This window comes from Pan troglodytes, chromosome 3 (assembly GCF_028858775.2).
Source record: "Pan troglodytes isolate AG18354 chromosome 3, NHGRI_mPanTro3-v2.0_pri, whole genome shotgun sequence".
NCBI lineage: Eukaryota > Metazoa > Chordata > Mammalia > Primates > Hominidae > Pan > Pan troglodytes.
Window position 1 is genome coordinate 51659568 of NC_072401.2, and position 18567 is coordinate 51678134.

The 18567-nt window shown below is 39.5% G+C and overlaps 1 protein-coding gene across 4 annotated transcripts in view; it reads right to left on the reverse strand.

The window, feature by feature from the left end:
- The window catches only part of FRAS1 (Fraser extracellular matrix complex subunit 1), a 480560-nt gene that overhangs the window by 65348 nt on the left and 396645 nt on the right, over positions 1-18567 (reverse strand). For 3 of the 4 annotated variants that reach the window (XM_517202.8, XM_063808847.1, XM_024356095.3), the window contains 8 exons: positions 15046-15170; positions 14608-14748; positions 12756-12983; positions 9117-9230; positions 6879-7029; positions 5612-5771; positions 3603-3771; positions 1166-1412 (listed from right to left, as the gene is read on the reverse strand). In XM_517202.8, coding sequence (XP_517202.4) covers positions 1166-1412; positions 3603-3771; positions 5612-5771; positions 6879-7029; positions 9117-9230; positions 12756-12983; positions 14608-14748; positions 15046-15170 — 1335 coding nt within the window. The remainder of the gene's footprint in view (positions 1-1165; positions 1413-3602; positions 3772-5611; positions 5772-6878; positions 7030-9116; positions 9231-12755; positions 12984-14607; positions 14749-15045; positions 15171-18567) is intronic. The other variant, XM_024356096.3, reaches the window with a different exon arrangement.

Below are 18567 nucleotides of genomic sequence, written 5' to 3' on the forward strand. Positions count from 1 at the left end.
TTTCTTTTGAGCCTGTGGTATAAACCACTTGAGGATTTAATATACCCCAGATACTTCATCAAACAACTCAAAATGGATTTCCTATTCTGTGAATTTTGTGCTCTGTTAATTTGCAAGACTCATTGCCCACCATCTAAGACCACAGCAGGTGGAAAGATATGACACATATTTGGTACTTTAAGTAGGAAAGTAATTGTGTCCTGAAGGTAGTGCTATAAACACAGTTCACTGCCTTTCTGAATAAACTTCTATACTTTAATTCCCAGAGAGAAACAGGCTTATTTAAAAAGAGAAAGACAAAACAAAATAAAATCTGCCACTGTATACAAATGACTTTACTTATTAGGGCTGCCACTTCCCTTGGTGACAGCCTGTTCTGGGCCTGGCTTGGTGGCCCAGAGCAATCAATGAGGCTTGCTTGTTTTCCAAGTGGCATTACCAAGGGTTTTTGCTATCTACAGTATTTGTTACACTAATACCCAGTCAGCAGATTCAAGAAAGAAACCCAAAATCATCATTTACAGTCTTGTTGTGCCTTTGAATGGGGGTTCAATTTCCATGTGTTTTAAAGTCTCAATCTTGCACAATCAAAATTCCATATGATGTTTATTTTTATTTCCAACTCCTCAAGAATTGCCCTTTTATCAACATGCACAATTACTATGTATCAGTCAAAAACAAAACAAAAAAAGAATTGCCCTTTATTTCTTACACATAGTTTATTTCTCATCTGAGCTCTACATATGACTGTCACATAGGGAAATTTTCAGCATATTTCTGTCTTCCAAGAATAAGATGGAAAGCCAGTCCTTATGAACTGTAACTTCCCTCCTTGACCAAGGTTACTAAATATTTTATGGATTGGGTGATTGATTAAGAATACTGATTCATGAATAATTTAGAAGGCTAAATATAACCAGTCTTCTAGTCCAATTTAAGAGTAAATGGGAGCTCTAACAACTTGAACTAAGAAAAGAGGCTTTCTGATGGTAGTCACTATGGATAGAATCATCATCAGGGTTGTTGTGGGAACCAAATGAGTTAATAAGTGGAAAGTACACATGTGAGTTAAGATAATGCATGAGATGAGCGCTTAGCACATAATAGGAACTCAATAAATGTTAGCAATTATTATAGCTCTTTGTCACCTGTGGAACCAACAGACCTTTTCTTTCAATAGGTGCAAACAGAAAACCAGCGCTCTCGTTAACCCGGTAGATCTTCTTGTCAAACTCTAATGTGGGTTCATCCTCGGTATCGTTGATAATGACCTTCGCCTGGGTGAATTCCCCTAACAGGGCATAAGCTGGCATGCTGAGCTCCACAGTGAAACTCTCAACATTTTCAAACACGTCATCATCGTTGATGACAATGGTGCAGGACTTGGTGTCCTCTCGCTCATCAAACTGGACCTGTCACAAAGGAACCAACAAGAAGTTAAGCTGTGCCTCAGCTTCCCCTGCTCTGATTCCCCAGGGCATCATAGGAAAAGAGCATCCAAGTCCAGTGGGCAGAGCACTGACTGAAATAGCTGGTTCTCCCAGCCCTGGTTCCCTGCTGCATCACCTGGAACACCCAGCCACCTCTTCCCATTCTTAACCTGTACAGGAGGGCTGCTTTATTGTATAAGGACATGAAGGAGCAAAATCTCTCCTACCATTGGTGACTGGAGAAAAACATGTAGTAACTCTTTATAGCCTGTCTTATTAACTCACTTGGGGCAGCAACAGTCATCATTTGATGACTCAGTTCCCTTTCTGGAAGAACTCTGGCCTTGGAGTATGAAGTTCTGTTCTCAGGTCTGGTTCTGTTACTTCCAAGCTTTACAAACATCAGATTCCTTATCAACTAAGGAAAAGTCATAATATTCCTACCTCATACACTTCTTGGGGGGACTAAAGGAGGTCTTGTATATGAAGGTGTTAAGTGTATTTTAAAGTACCAAACAAACATAAGATATTATCATTAGTATCACCATATTACTTACACAATTAAATTTGACATAGAATTCCAGTGTACTGAATAATGGAATTTAAATTCATAGAAAATTACATTATAAACAAGGTAGACTAATTTTAACTTGATATTCTGACTACACCCTTTGCCATTAAAATGTGAATGAATTTAGCCCAGTACAAAACAGAGAAATTATTTTATATGTACACAATTGTGAACTTATAGGGACTTATTCTGGTTTTACTTGGTTTTTTTTTTTTTAAAAAGAAAGAAATTAAAAATCTTCAAATGAAACCACGACTATGGACTTGCCCAAAACTGAAACTGCAGGAAATGAGCCTGGACTATACTTTGTGTAAATGGAGATAACTGAAATATGTACAAAAAACAGACATAAATGTCTGGGGACACACAAATCTGCAAAAATTTTACTCAAACAGAAAATTATTAGTATATATCTAATCAACTAATAACACTTTTATTAAGCTTCATATTTTAAAACACTCCCAGTGAAATGAAACACTCAACAGATCTTTATGTAAGATCTAGAATACACTGATAGTCTTCTGTCTTTCCCTGAAAAACACAAGAATATCCTCTGTCTTATCATTTAGCTGAAAGACATTAGCTTATCTGTTCTTTCCTAATTCCTCACTTAACATTTGACATTAGAGACATTAGCTTAGTCCAGCTGAAACGCCTCAATTAAAGAACAGATCCCACTTCTCTTTACAGAGATCTGTGCTGCCATAATAACAATAAAGTTGCTTTGAAAAAAAAATTAAGTGTCAGACATTGTGCCCTCCATAAAAGATGACAAATACATGGGGCCCTGTATTTGTTGACTATTTAAGTTGACTATTTAAGTCTCCTTTCTCTTCCACTTTCACTCTCTCCTTTTTCTTTCTCATTGCCACCTTTAATTACCACTGGTATGTAGATGACTTGCAAATTTCTCTCTGGACACCAGACTCCTCTCTGCACTGCCTGCCCATCTATACAGTGGTCAACCTGCTCTTTCTAAGACAATTTATACCTAACATAGCCAAAGCAAAGTCACGAGCACCAAACCTTGCCCAACCGGCTCCTCTTATATGTCCCTTCCTAGCAAGAGGCATCATCATCCATCTTTCCCTTTGGCCCCACTGTCTAATCAATCCACTGCCAAATCCTATCAATTCTCACTCATCTGTCAAATCCATCCGCTTCTCTCTAACTTCACTTCATAATCGAAGCCCAAGCTCCCATCATCTCAGCCAGCCTACCCCAAGGGATTCCCAACCAGTCTCCTTACACACTCTCTTCTCTCCCTTTAGGTAAAGAAGGTGAGAGGAGAAGAAGGGTTGGGATACCAAAGCTGAATATAGAACATGATGCTTGGAGACTTCTTTTTGTCGTGAAGCAAAATGCAAAGACTGAGAAGCTAGACAACAACTTCCCCTTTGGCAGTTAAAACTTCAATGGAGGTTAGAGAGACTGTGAAGAACAAAGTACTATGGGAGGGGAACATAGGAAAACTATTTAATACTTGAAGAAGGACACCAGTGAAAAGCAAAGTTGGGTAAGAAGTAGGAAAGTGCCACAATTGCTTGCAGCCATGTCACAGCCCTTGCTGGAGCCTCCCCCAACCCCACCACCCCACCTACCTGGCCAGCATACTCTACATAGTCCTGTTGCCCAGGTTGGGAGCTGACCCTGGAGCTGGAGCTGGCGGTGCCTTGCTCGGTGCGACACAGGACGATGGCATATTGGTTCAGGTTCCCAGTCCTCTGCACCGTGACACTGACAGACCCTGCCTTCTCACTGACATTGTAGCTGGAAGCACGCAAAAAGGCATCTCTTAAACTATGCCCCATGGTTATGACAAAACAACTTGTTTAATGCCTGTCTCTTCCATTTGGTTCTTGGCATTAGGTAGTCAGAGAAGAGGAAGTTTGGTTCCTCTAAGAATCCAGGCTGTAAATTGAGGGAATGAGTTCACCTGAACAATCAGAGCACGAAACAAACAGGGAAGCTGTGGATGCAGAATGTCGTCTTCCCTGCTTTGCAAGCAAGCTAAGAGTCATTTTGGGAGATGGACAGCACATAGGAGCGATGAACTGCAGATTTCAGGGCACAGAGAAAGGAAAAACAATCTCTCCCTCCTGGGGTTGAGTAATCACAATAGGTCAGTGGGTTCTTAGGGAAGAAAGCTGCTCTGAAGGCAATCAATGACTTAGATGGGAACTGACTGGACCAGATCTCCAGGAACTGTGTGATGGAGTCAGAGCAGAAGCAGAGGTAAGAAAATGTGAGGTAAGCCTACATAACAGAGATGTTTAGACAAATAGAACTTTATGACAATGGGGGAAGGACATGATTAATTTAGCTTGCTGCTCAGAATCTCTATTGCATTTGTAAAGTAGAAGGCCAACTATTCATATGCTATTGATTCATAATAAGTATCTAGGTTTGGAAAGGCCACAGAAAGTAGGGCATGAGCTGGGCTTTGTTTTTCACCACTGAGGATGGCCCCTAGACCTGGGTGCATGTCTTGTTGCTGTGAGGACAGCAGGGAAAGTGCCTCTGAGAGCTCAGTCCTCATTGCCAGCTTTGGGACCGTCTATACCACTTAGTCCATTAAATGTTAGAGGGTTGTCCAGAAAAAGGGATGAATTTTATTGAATTTATTGAATTTTGAAGGTGATACAATTGAGAGGTAAATAACAGCAAAACATTACATATGTAAAAGTTGATTCTAATTTTCCTCTAATTCTCCAAATGTGTGTAAGAGTAGAATAGCCTGAATTTGGGGCACATGAAATCAAGGTTTTAAGTCTTCCTTTTTTCCCCCAAGTTCCAATTTTTATCTGAATTTTCATGAAGTTGATTTCTTGGATAGTGAGTCTCTGAAATGTAGACTTAAAGAATATTTCCCCCACATAAATTATAATCCTAGTTATAATCTAACCTATAAAATCAGCACCATGCTTGCACACTACCTTTAACAATCAGTATCTCTCTGTTTGCCTTTCTAACTCTCCAACAGATTAGAAAAGCATCTTAAAGCACTGTCCACATTAAGCCATGCATTTAGCCCTACAGATATACATTCCTACCAAACCCAAAGAAGCCAGGGGAGAAAACAGGGTTGGGAACAAGGAGAATACAGATGGAAGGTGAAGATATTGATAGTGTGGGCCAGTGATTATTTTCCAAACTTGAATGCCTATTTTTATTTTTCCTATCAGTTCTACTAGACTCTCTTCTAAAACTTGAAGAGACAGAAGCAAAAACATTTGTCTGAGCAGCAGTAGAGCACATCGTTAAGATCACTGGGCTTACATCCTGGTCTTACTTCTTATTAGCTATGTGACTGTGGACAAGTTACATAAACAAGTTTCTGTCTCTATTACTTTGCCACTGTGGGGACAGGAATGGAATTCATCTGAGAATTCCAAGTATTATATAAGATGATGCATGTCAAGTCCTAGTGCAGCACCTAATACATACAGTACTCAATAAATATTTGGTGAAATTATTACTTTTATCACTGCCATCATCACCATCACCGCCATCAAGAGGTGACTAGAGCTGCCCCCCAGCATCCTTCATCCTGACTCCCTCTGCTTGCCTGATTGATTTCTCAAGAAGGAAAGCACAGTAAAACTTGTACCTGGTATATTTAAAGCTGATGAGGGACCACTGGATATGGAAGACATTGTCGCTGACCACATTGGGTTTACTGTCTTTCACCAGAAACTGAAAACTATCCATCATCTCACGGATCTTCTCCTTGTGCAACACATAACGAATCAACCCCAAGTTCACATCCTCTGTGAGAAAAAAGACTCACTGTGAATTAACCCAGGGATGTAACGACAGCTTCATAAATTACCACACCAACATACCTAGTTTATTCTTCTAATGTATTACAGACAAAACTTATTTTCCCAAGCACCAAAAGTATAGTAGTTGTTAAAATAAATGTTTCTGTCAGATTTTAAAATAAAATCCTGAAGCTCTGTGAAAAAAAAGATCTGTCTTTAAGTACAGAGATATTGTAAATATCTCTTATGCTGTTATAAAATGAGAATCCCAGGGTCCTGATAAAAAGCACTTCAATAAATGTCTGTGAATGTTGATGGCAAATCCTAGAGTTGACAGAGGAAAGTCTTTGACTCCATCCTCTGTGTTTATAGCCTCATACTCAGACCTAATTCCTTCTAATAAAGGTTCTTTGGAAGGTATGTGCTAATAAGAATAGCTGGGGTTGGGTTAAAACTTCCCATACACAAAGCACAGCTAAAAAGGTGTGAGGAGATAACATACAATTGAGGACAGAGAGTAAAAAGAAAATTCATGGAGCATGAATTTTGAGATGCAGTTTTGCAATGACTGCTCCCAGTCAAGTCAATCCTGAAAAAAGTCTAGAGGAGCCTGACAAGCTTAACATGGCCTGCTTGAGGTGATTCAAAACAGAGAAAATATTTCTGTTGAGCAACCTATACATGTTGATTTTAATTTCTAGGCTGAAGACTTAAAGTCTATAATCCTTAGAGAACAAAAAATAAATCACACAGGATCACAGATCTTTCATAATGTCTGCTTGTTATTTTTTGCTTTCTTGTTGTTATTGTTTTTAAAGAAAACCAAGCAGTATCATGCATTCTTTTCCAGAAAACCTGGCCAACACTTAGAGCAATTTAGGAGTTGAGGAAGCACGGTAAAGGTGAATTTTTCTTTGCCATAATTCGTCATCACAGGGAAAAAAATCAGGAGAAATAAAATTCTTAAGTTGGATGGTTAAGCACTAGAAGATCTCTGCAAAGTGGTTACTTGGGCATAAGTAGCTGGAAGTGGCTGTGAGAAGAATCTGGGAGATAGGCAGTGTGACATTAGCATAGATTTCTCCCATTTCTAAGTCCCCAGAGAGTCCCCACCCTGGGTGAAAGTGGCAGCAGCTCTGCCAGGCTGCAACTTGTTCTCCACAAAGCCATGCTTAGGGCCCGTCGTTATCTCATAGACAAGCTGCGCGTCCTCGGTGTCTGGGTCCATGGTCAGCAGTTCCTTCTTGGTGATCAGGTTGGTTGCCTAGAATAGAAACCCATTTAATTTAATTCCTGAGGTGGGAATAAAGCAGGAACAAGACCCTCTGACTCAGATTTAATTCAGTTCAACAATGATTTACTGAGTGTATTTACTGCATGGAAAGCTCTGTCAGGATTGGAGAGGCTATGAGGATGAAAACCATTCCAGCTTCTGCCCTTGAGGTATTCATACTTAATAGGGAAAGAAAGGCTCATGCACAAGGTCAATGTGGCAAGAGCTGTAATGGAAGACATAAAAAGAGGGCTGCACACTTTTTTAGAGAAAGAGAGAGAGAGAAAAAGATTAATTTCATCTGGAGTTGAAGGAGGATGGATTGGAGGCAGTGGGATTTGAGTTGGGCCTTGAAAGAAAGGTGGAACTTTGAAAGAATAATTCAGTACAGGGAAGGTGGCCACTTTCTAGGAGTCAATTATGATACTTGAAATAGAGTAACAGAAACACACTGTACCCTGATATTGCCCAAATACACTGGCTGAACTTTCATTCATTCATTCATTGAAGTATTTAGTGAGAGCCAAGATTTGAGCAAAGAAAGAGGGTGGTCAAGAGCATTGAAGATTTTTTTAGGTCTAGTAAGGTAAAGACAGATAATTGGCCTCTGGATTTGGCAAAATAGAGGTCATTGGTGACTTTAATAACAGTTACTGCAATAGAGTAGGAGTAGGGGGTAGAAACCCAATTGGAGAGTATTGAGAAGAGAATGGAATTGCTCTGAATAAGGTGGGGAAAAAAGATCAAATAGGGCACAGGGGAAATTGGCACTAACTTTAATTCATGTTTGTTTGTTTTTTTTAAAACCCAACCAGTTCAATTAGAAGCTATAGTGCAACAGCTACACATACAATGAACTAATCAGCTCCATGGAGATGGTAAACAAGCCACATCCTAGAAAGAATACCACCCACAAATGCAAGAAACCAGTTCTCAACTGAAGAACTATGTTTGGGTGGGGATGTGGATTTAGTGCTTGACATGATTACTAGGTGAAAACTATGGCATAGATCTTAAAATGACCAATTTTGAAATTAGGAGAAAGAGAAAGTAATGCCTAAAGTACAATTCATCTGTGCACACTTACCTACAAAAATGCCCTGCTTCTTTCTCATTTATGGTAGATACTCGATATTTTCCAAAATCCACCCTCCCCTTCTTCTAGTGAACAATGTTTTAGCTGAGCCTCTGCCTGCCCAGCTAGAGATGCTATTTCCCAGCCTCCCATGCAACATTTGGGCCATATGAACAATTTATTGCCAACAAATATGAGTGCAAGGGATGTATTCAATTTCTGTATCACTTGCTTAATATGGAGTTCCTTGCCCCTCTCTTTCTGTTTCCTCCTTCCCATATGCTGGTACAGTTGTCCCTCAGTATCTATGGGGATTGGTTCTAGGCTTCTCTGAGGATTACAAAATCCATGGATGCTCAAGTCCTTTATACAAAATGGCATAGTACTTGCATATAACGTATACACTTTCTCCTGTATACTTTAAGTCAAGATTACTTATAATACCTCACATGGCACAAATGCTATATAAACAGTTGTTGTACTATATTTTTAAAATTTGTATTATTTCTTATATTTTTCCTTCAAACATTTTTGAGCCACAGTTGTTAGAATCCACAGATGTGGAACCTGTGGATACTGAGGGCCAACTGTATATTGACGAATTTCTGAAGAAGTTTGGCCAGGAGTCAATAGCAACCACTTAGTGATGACAGAACAATAAGGTGGAGGGAATCCACATCTCTAAGTGCTCATATAGAGCCCTGCACTGCCCACTTACGTCCACCCTATATGTGAGAAAAAAATAAATAAACTTCTATCTAGCTTGACCTACTATATTTTGGGGTCTTTTCAAAGAGCATCTTAAACTATACACAATCGTAACCGATCCTACACAAGTTTATCCTAACCAAACTCATGGAGCTCACTAATCTCAGGAAAATCAGTTTATTTAGGGAGGGATAAACAGGTGAGCTGAACTGGACTTCTATTCATAAGTCATTGTCGTGAAGAAGGATGTAGCCCAAGTTGGGTGGTGTGAACATGACAGAGGGGCAGGCCTTACCTTGCCATCCATGTATTCCAGCCACTGGAGTCCCAGGTTGGTGACAATTCTAGGCGTGCCATCATCTACCGGGAGGATGTCTACTCGGAATGGCTGAGGTGCTGCTGTCATAATCTGAAGGGGAGGGCAGAAAAGAAAACTCATCATTCACAAGTACCTGAAGTATGTCAGGTCCAGGGCCTACACAGCTGTAACCTCTGAAGTCTGCTGACACTTCAGAGATGAGGGATGGGCAACTGAGCCCGTTCCCATCCCTTATCATCCTGGCACAAGGCCTAAGGGAGAAAGCTGAATGATAGAGTGAGAACAATGTAGGAAGAAAAGGAAAAACAAAACAACAACAACAAGTGGCATTCTTGCTGTCATTTCACCTGCTATGGAAGTTGGTTTTTACACACCTATGTCTTCTTTAGTTGAGTTCGATACTGCCTTGGGATGAAAAAAAAAAACAAAACAGTACTTTTCCTTTCAACAAACTGTGTTAAAATTTTCATGAGAGGCTGACAAAAATAATCATTAAATTGTTAATGTTGAAATTTCTAGGTGGGATTATGCCAGATGTGAAAGAGGTTTTCATGGGAAGATATTTTCTTTTTTTTTCCTTTTCCCATTGTTGTTGTCTGTTTTAAGGGAGAGCTCTCTATATGAGGGTGAGGGGCAGAAGAAATCAGAAATAAAAGCATTTGTGGTAATAGCGAAAAGGAAATTTCATTTATAATCCCATTCTCACAGATACACACATGCATGCATGCAACACACACATCATAAATTGGATCTAGCATCTCCCTGTTCCTGGGTGGATACAGCAAGTTGGGACACAGGGCAATGAGACGTTGGCTTTTCAATCTCCCACAAGCCACCTTCTAAATAATTTCCATTTTTTAAATGACATCGTCCCTCCAGAGACCTGTTGTAACATTTTGTTTATAAGAGCATTAGCCCTCTTGCTGATATATCCTGAAATCTTTTTTCTCTTCTGAAAGTCAAACTAACTGGGGAGCAGCTACAGTTTGGGAGAGAAAAAACAAGAGTGATGACTTGCCAGGTGGTGATGCTGTGCAGACACCGAAATGGCAGGAAAATCCCAAGAGCCATCCCACCGACATACCAGCTAACTGAGAATGACCTTCTCACAGACTGTTTGTCTCTAAAGGACACAGAGGATCTTTTTTTCCAGGAAAATAATCCTTCATCATCAAAGTAGAAAAGGAGCTGTGCAGGCCTGAGAAGTGGATCCTTTTGTTATACTGGAAGTATAGAAAGGTGTACACATGCCGCTCACTAAAACTGCCTCCCCGAGGTCAGACACAGATGTAGGGGTGCCCCCAGGCCCACCTTTCACCAGAATTGAAGTTTTTCCCAGGCGAGGTTTATGAACTACAGGAGAGCTGGCTAACAAATGAAGGGATGAGTAAAAATGGCGGCAAGGGAATGGAAGGGGAATCAACATTTCTTCTGGATATCTGGATGTTAGAAGACAGCGATTCCTTTAGGAAGTAAAGCTTGACAGTTGCACAACCTCAAGAGAAAAGCATTTTACTGGTTTCACAAGCTGGTTCTAAAATGATGATGATGATGATGGTGATGATGTTTACAGCTTCAGTTTATCTGATGTTCCCTGTGTGCCAGGCACTGGGCTTAGTGCTTTATGTACATCGGGAGAATATGTATCACTTCCACTTTACAGATAGGGAAAACGAGGCTTGGAAAGTTTAAATGATTTACAAGTATATTCAGTTTGTACATGACAGGGCTGGAAATAAATCAGTATCTTTTAGGATACACATGCAGAAGAATGAACCTGGACCCCTCTCTCTCACCACATACAAAAATCAAATCAAAATCGACTAAAGAATTAAACCTAAGACCTCAAACTATGAAACTACTACAAGAAAGCATTAAGAAAACTCTCTAGGACATCAGTGTGAGCAAAGATTTATTAAGTGTTATCCCAGAAGCACAGGAAACCAAAGTGAAAATGGATAAATGGGATCACATCAAGTTAAAAGGCTTCTGCACAGCAAAGAAAACAATCAACACAGTGAAGGGACCACCCAAGGAATGGGTGAAAATATCTGCCATCTACTCATCTACAAGGGATTAATAAGCAGAATATATTAGGAACTTAAACAACTCTACAGGAAAAAATCTAATAATCTAATTTTAAATTGGGCAAAAGATTTGAATAGACATTTGTCAAAAGAAGATATACAAATGGAAAAGAGACATATGAAAAGACGCTCAATATCACTGATCATCAGAGAAATGCAAATCAAAACTACAATGAGATGTCATCTCGCCCCAGTTAAAATGGCTTTTATCTAAAAGACAGGTAATAAAAAATGCTAATGAGAATGTGGAGAAAAGGGAACCCTCATACACTGTTGGTGGGAATGTAAATTAGCACAACCACTATAGAGAACAGTTTGGAGGTTCCTCAAAAAACTAAAAATAGAGCTACCATACAATCCAACAATCCCACTGCTGGGTATATTCCCAAAAGAAAGGAAATCAGTATATCAGAGAGATCTCTGCACTCCTATGTTTGTTGCAGCACTGTTCACAATAGCCAAGATTTGGAAGCAACCTAAGTGTCCATCAACAGATTAATGGATAAAGAAAATGTGGTACATATACACAATGGAGTACTATTCAGCCATAAAAAAGAATGAGATTCAGTCATTTGCAACAACATGTATAGAACTGGAGGCCATTCCCTTAAGTGAAATAAGCCAGGCACAATCAAACATCACATATTCTCACTTATATATGGGATCTAAAAATCAAAACAACTGAACCCATGGAGAGAGAGAGGAGAAGAATGGTTACCAGAGGCTGGGAAGAGTAGTAAGGGGGCAGAGATGGTTAATGGGTAAGAAAAAAAAGTTAGAATGAATGAATAAGGCATAGTTTTTGCTAGCATGACAGGTGACTAATGTCAAAAATAATTTAATTGTGCATTTTAAAATAACTAAAAGAGAATAACTGGATTGTTTGTAACACAAAGGATAAATGTTTGAGGGGATGGATACACCATTTTCCATGATATGAGTGTTAAACATTGTATGCCCATATCAAAACATCTCATGTACCCCATAAATATATATACCTACTATGTACCCACAAAAATTAAAAATAAAAAATTATTTTAAAAAATCAATATATTTTGGATGCAAAAACCACACTCTTATCCACTGCTATTTCTCAAAGACTGAGAAACTCTGGTTAGGCTGAGGGGACCTAGTCCAAAAAGAGAAAAACAATCTAGAGATATACAATATTATTCAAAAACCAGATGAAAGAAAAATTAAGGAGTAAAGGATGGGCAAAAAGAAAAAAGAAATAACAGTAATACTAACAACAAGAACTATCACCATTTATTGAGCACTATTTGTCAATGGTGTTAAGCACTTTATGTGGATTACCTCCTTGGATCCTTAAACCAAATATTTGAAGCAGATAATTACTGTCCATTTTACAGATGAAAAACTGAGGCTTAGAAATGTAATTTGCCCAAGGTCAATCTACTAGCTACTGATAGAACGAGAACTCAAACAATGGTATGCTTGATGTAAAACTCCATGTTCTGCGTCTGCCATGCAGTGCTAGGCTACCTCCTCCAGTGTCCTCACCCCTCACCTCTTTTCCCCCTTCCTCAATGATAAAGAAGGGGTTTGTCCCATCAGAAACAGTGAAGGTGAACCGGTCCTTGAGGGAGTTACTGCCGTCATGGCTGTAGCTGACCCGGTTCTGGTAGATATCTTCCATGGTGAAGGTGGAGGTGAGGTGGAAATGCTGCCCATTGCTGGTTCGCTCGATGGTGCCATGGCGTGGAGGCTGCACGATGGTGAATGTGACAGACTCGGCCTGTCCGGAAGGCAAAATACCAGAGGGGAGGGAAGCTCATAACAGAAACCAAAAGAGTGAGTGATGCCCAATTGCTGATCAAGGGTAGTAGAACCCAAAGACATTGATAAAGTAAGGACTGTATTTTCTTTATAGACACCAAAGATAGAGCTAAAGAGAATGACCATACTGTTTGCTACAATTGCGCTTATATTCTGGTACCTTCAGTTGTAAGATTAAAACATTTAAATTTCTTCTCTTCAGGTCATGGGGGAAAGCCTGAATTTTTAACCTCTACCAAGATGAAAGAAAATAGACCTTTTTAAACTGTTCATTTCCTTCCCCTACATCTACCCAAAACTCTTATATACAGAATTTCATATGCATCACAACAGAAGCTAGCTTCTCATTTTTAATTACTGCTTCTCTGGTGACCCGCGGAAAGAAAAAGAGGCATAAAATCCTTCCCAAGGCTTTCCAAGGGTTTCCCACCAACTTAAAACAAAATGCCAAGGCCTAACCAGGGCCAGCATGGCCCTCTGTGACCTAGTCCCAGGGTTCCTCTCTGGTCTCATTCTTTTCTCCTGCCTGTTCAATGGGTTCCAGCCTCTTGGCCTCTTGCCACCTTTGCTACAGTTATTCCCAGAGTCTAAGTGCACTTGATCACAGTGCCTTTGTATTTCTGGCTCCCCTGTCTGAAGGGTGAATTCTCCCAGATAACTGCATAGCTTGCCCTTTTGCTTAATAATGTCTTTGCTAAAGTATGACCTCCTCAGAGAGGCCTTCTCTGGATACTCTAAAGCAGCATATCTATCAATCTCTATCTCCCTCATCTCCCTTTATTTTTCTGCATAGCACTTATTGTATCTGATATAATATGTTCCTTCTTTCTTTACTAGTAAGTCTTTCCCCCAAACAAAGATAGTAGACTCTCTAAGCCTGCAAATTTATCTGTTTTGTTATAGCCCTGTCTTCGGCATCTACAGCAGAGCCTAGAACCTCATAGGTAATTAATATTTGATGAAAGAATCAATCAATCAATGAGTGCTGGCACAGAGAAGGGGATACATAGAACTAATTAATAAGTGTGGCAGTATGAGTTTATGTGAGCTAAGTCATGTCAGAATGTGAGATGCTTTAATCTGGAAGCATGAGAATAAAAGCTTAGTCTCCACATGCCCTGTTTTACTGCACAAAGCCTAGTCTTTGAGGAGGCTCAAATTGTAATAATTAGTTGCCATCAGAGAAGTCCGGATGAAGGAGGTGAAAGGGAGAAAGGGTATATAGGTATAGAAAATCCCTGTTCATGCTAATGGGAAATAATAACATTGGGTAAAATGTCATCTACCTGGTTTTCTGTAAATCAATACAAAATCAGCATGTTAAAAGTATTGTTACATGTACTCAAGGGAGAGGATGGATGTATTTAGGTTTTCAGAAAGGGTTTAAAAACAATTTGATCTCAAATACATTTGTTTTTCTTTTCCAGAAGGTCCTGGTATCTTCTGTGTTTTAATCCTTCAAGGATGCTTGCACTCACCTTACAGCTCCTCCCTACCATCAGGATGCACAGCTGCAACATGATAGCTGCCACCAGGTCAGCCTCTCATTTAGCCAGAGAACCCATGGGAAGAAGTGCTCTTACCTCTGTGTCAGCATCCACCGCCTTAAGCTCAAACTCTGTGATGTTCTTCCTCATGCCCTCCTGCACCTGCATTCCTAAGTTCTGTATGACGGGCAGCGAATCATCGACAGGGTGAAGAGTGATATGGAAAGTCTGAGTCACCTAGAATGGCAGGAAAGTGCAGGTGGGACACCTCTCCCTAGCACCTACCCAACAAGTCCAAGGTAGGTGCTCTCTACTTTTCTCTTTCACACATTGCTTGCACAAGTCAATAATTAGGAGCCCCAGAGTGAGTCCTCTTGGGCAACAGCCAAGGTGGCTACAGAGGCTGCCCCTACCCCTTGACTGAGAGCAGAGGAAAATGAAGCTCTTCTCTCACCAGTCACTCTGCCTACTCCATTCAAAGAAGATGGAGAGGAATCAATACTTTTCAAGGATGGAGTTCAGTGCCTCACCTACCTCATTGACTCCATCAGACAGTGTAAAGCTGAAGGCATCTGAATGTTTCTCAGCCTCACTAGAATGGACATACTGAACATTTCGTGAAGTCAGATCAGCTTGAGTAAAGGAACTAATCTGGATACCTAGAAAAAGGGGAAAAGAGAAACAGAGACAGGATATTAAAATGCTAGCCATATATCTAAGGCTAGGGAAGTGTCATACTCTCACCAGATAGAGAGTCCTTTGTATTTTTCTTATAGCATTTATTTCCTCCACTTGAGGACCTTGTTGTTAGAGTTGTTTGTGGATACAACAGCATATATTCTGTGGGAACACATGTTAACTTAATTATGGTGGCTTCTATGCGCAAAGCCAACAGCAGGTGTTCAATCAATGTTACTCTTCTTTTTCTTGGGTTTTATGTATGTAGGTAAAATTTGTGAAAGGTAGAGCCATTGTCTTATTATCCAAGCCCCTCTCTGTTCAGTTTTGTGTTCCCCCAAGCTTCACAGTCCTTTCTGAAGACCTACCCTCATTTTAAATATTGCATAACGGTTTAGCTTTTAAACTAACGTTACAGGGCTTGGCTACACACAGCCTTGTTTCTGTGATTGGTGAGCCATCTCTGGCTGCCATAATTTTATTGAATATTCTTCAAGGTTCTTTTTAACTCTCAGGTCTACGATTCTAGCTTCTCCCATCCCACTTTAGCCAGTCAGGCAGTAACAAAACTTACCGCATGACTCTGGGGCATGAGCAATTATTCCACACCAAATCAAAAATGACCTGGAAAAACAATATCCTTTAATAACATAATAGAGAAAAAATCATTTTTTCTCTATTATTTTTTCTCTATTTATTTCATTCCAGTCATTTTTAAAACAAAAAATTTGAAAGAAATTTTAAACAATGGTAAACTATCCCACAAATGTGCAATATCTCTGCTTTAAATGCCTCACAACATTTAGCAAAACAACTTGAAATTGTTGCTTCTATCTTAGGGCTGCTAGGGCTCATACCCAGGTGCCAATCAAGACTGAAACGAAAATGACATCTTTTAATCCTCCAGCACAAATTCTCTCTTTCTGATTCTGGGTTTTGAGGTATTAATCCATTTAATCTAGTCCTTTAGTTTGGCCCTGAAATTGGTTTGGTGATTTGTCATTGTTAACCTACAAAGAAAATAAAGATTCTACATTGACTCATATATTTAAGGGTGACATCAGTATCACTGCTTTATCTTTAAGAAGTTAAAAAAAATCAACACACATGGTTTACATTTGCATCTCTCCTTATCATCTGAAATTTGTCACCCAGATACAAGAGCCTCCCGAATATGGGGGCATTAATTTTTTGATGAGGCATTTTATGTTTCTGTGCTTGCTACATCAGTTCTTGACAGGCAAGAAATGTTGCACCCTGTCTTATAGCTTTGTCTTTTGGCTCTGGACAGAAATCCATACCATTCTTTAAAAATTTAACAACTTCAGACTTGCTGCACTGAGAAATTTAAATCTCTTCCCCCTGCTGTGAATCCACTCTCACAGCTCACAGGAAAATCTCATCTGGATTCTCACCATCAACTGGTCACCTAATTCACTGTTCCCTTTATGGAAGTCTAAGACTGATTAAGAAAGGTGATAGATTTTGCCTTCCTCTTGAGATTGATTTTTTAAAACATTTTTTATTGAGGTAAAATTGACACATAATAAATTACATATATAGACAGTGTGCAATTTCTTTTTCTTTTTTCTTTTTTTTTTTTTTTTTTTCTGAGACAGGGTCTCACTTTGTTGCCCAGGCTGGAGTGCAGTGACACAATCTTAGCTCACTGCAACCTTCACCTCCCAGGTTCAAGCGATTCTCCTGCCTCAGTCTCCCAAGTAGCTGGAATTACAGGCACGCGCCACCATCCCTGCCTAATTTTTGTATTTTTAGTAGAGACTGGGTTTCGCCATGTTGGCCAGGCTAGGGTGGTCTGTAACTCCTGACCTCAGGTGATCTGCCTGCCTCGGCCTCCCAAAGTGCTAGGATTACAAGCATGAGCCTTTGCCTCCGGCGTAAAGTGTGCAATTTCATAAGCTTTGGCACACCCAGAAACCATCACCTCATTCAAAATAGTGAACCAATTCATCACCCCAAGTTTCCAATTTACGCTTCATAACCCTTCCATCCTTCCCTTTCCCGTCGCCTACCCCAACCCAAAGCGACCAATGAATCGCTTTCTGATGCTACAGATTAGCTGGCATTTTCTCTACTTTTTAATAAATAGAATTATATAGTACATACTATTTCATGTCTAGTTTCTTTCATTTAGCATGCCCCATATATAAAGCTGCTGTGATTATTAGTGTGCAAATCTTTGTATGGACATAAGCTTTCATTCTTCTTGGTAAATCTCTAGGAGTGAAATGCCTGGAATATACGTTAGGTGTATGCTTAATTTTTCAGGAAACTGCTAAACTGCTTTTCCAAGGTGGTAGTACCATTTTATATTCTCACTATATTGCACGAGAGAGCTGGGCTTGATCTTAGTGCGACTTTCCCAATTCAATCTAGCAAATATTGAGCACCTACTATGGGTGGAACACAGTTTAAAGACTGCTTATTTATGTTGAATTTTATCTTTTAACAACTCTGGGAGGTTGAGGTTAGCATGTTACACCCATTTTGTAGATCATGACACTGTAATTTATGTAATTAAAAAGTTATGTGATGTACCCAATGTCACATAGCTAATAAGGGGGCAGTGATGAAATTGAAACCCGAGGCGGTCTAATTTCAAAGTTTATGCCTGCTAGGAGCACTTTTTGTAAAACTTATCTAGACAAGAAACCTCTTGGATTTCACTCTTCTTTAAAGTTTTTTCAATATGAAAGTAATATATGCCTATTAAAGAGAATGTGAAAAATCTAGACAAGTAGGAAAGAAAAATCATTCATAGACTTACCACTGAAAAAACAACACAATATTTTTGAGTAGTTCCTTCTAAAATGCTTTACTGGCTATATCCTCTTTCTTGTCTGAAATATTGATTTTGATGGGTTTTAATATTATTTAAATGACACCCATAAATATGTGCAGGGGCAACAAGTTGCATCTAGAACCTGAGTTTTAAGAGGACAAGGATTTTTTCTGGTTTCTTCACTGATGTGCACCTAGAATAATCCCTGGAACACAGTAGATGCTCAAACCATATTTGGTGAATTAATTTAGATTATCCACTATAATCTATACCTAAGAGGTTCTATTGAGCACATACAGTCATGCGTCACATAATGACATTTCAGTTTTGGTCAACTACAGACTGCATATAATGGTGATCCCATAAAATTATAATACTATACTTTTTCTATGTGTAGATATGTGCAGATACACAAATACTTACTATCATGTTACAATTGTCTACAGTATTCAGTACAGTAACATGTTGCACAGGTTTGTTGCCTAACAGCAACAGGCTATATGCATATAGCCCAGGTGTGTAGCAGGCTATGCCATCTAGGTTTGTGTAAACACACTCTGTGATGTTCACAAAAT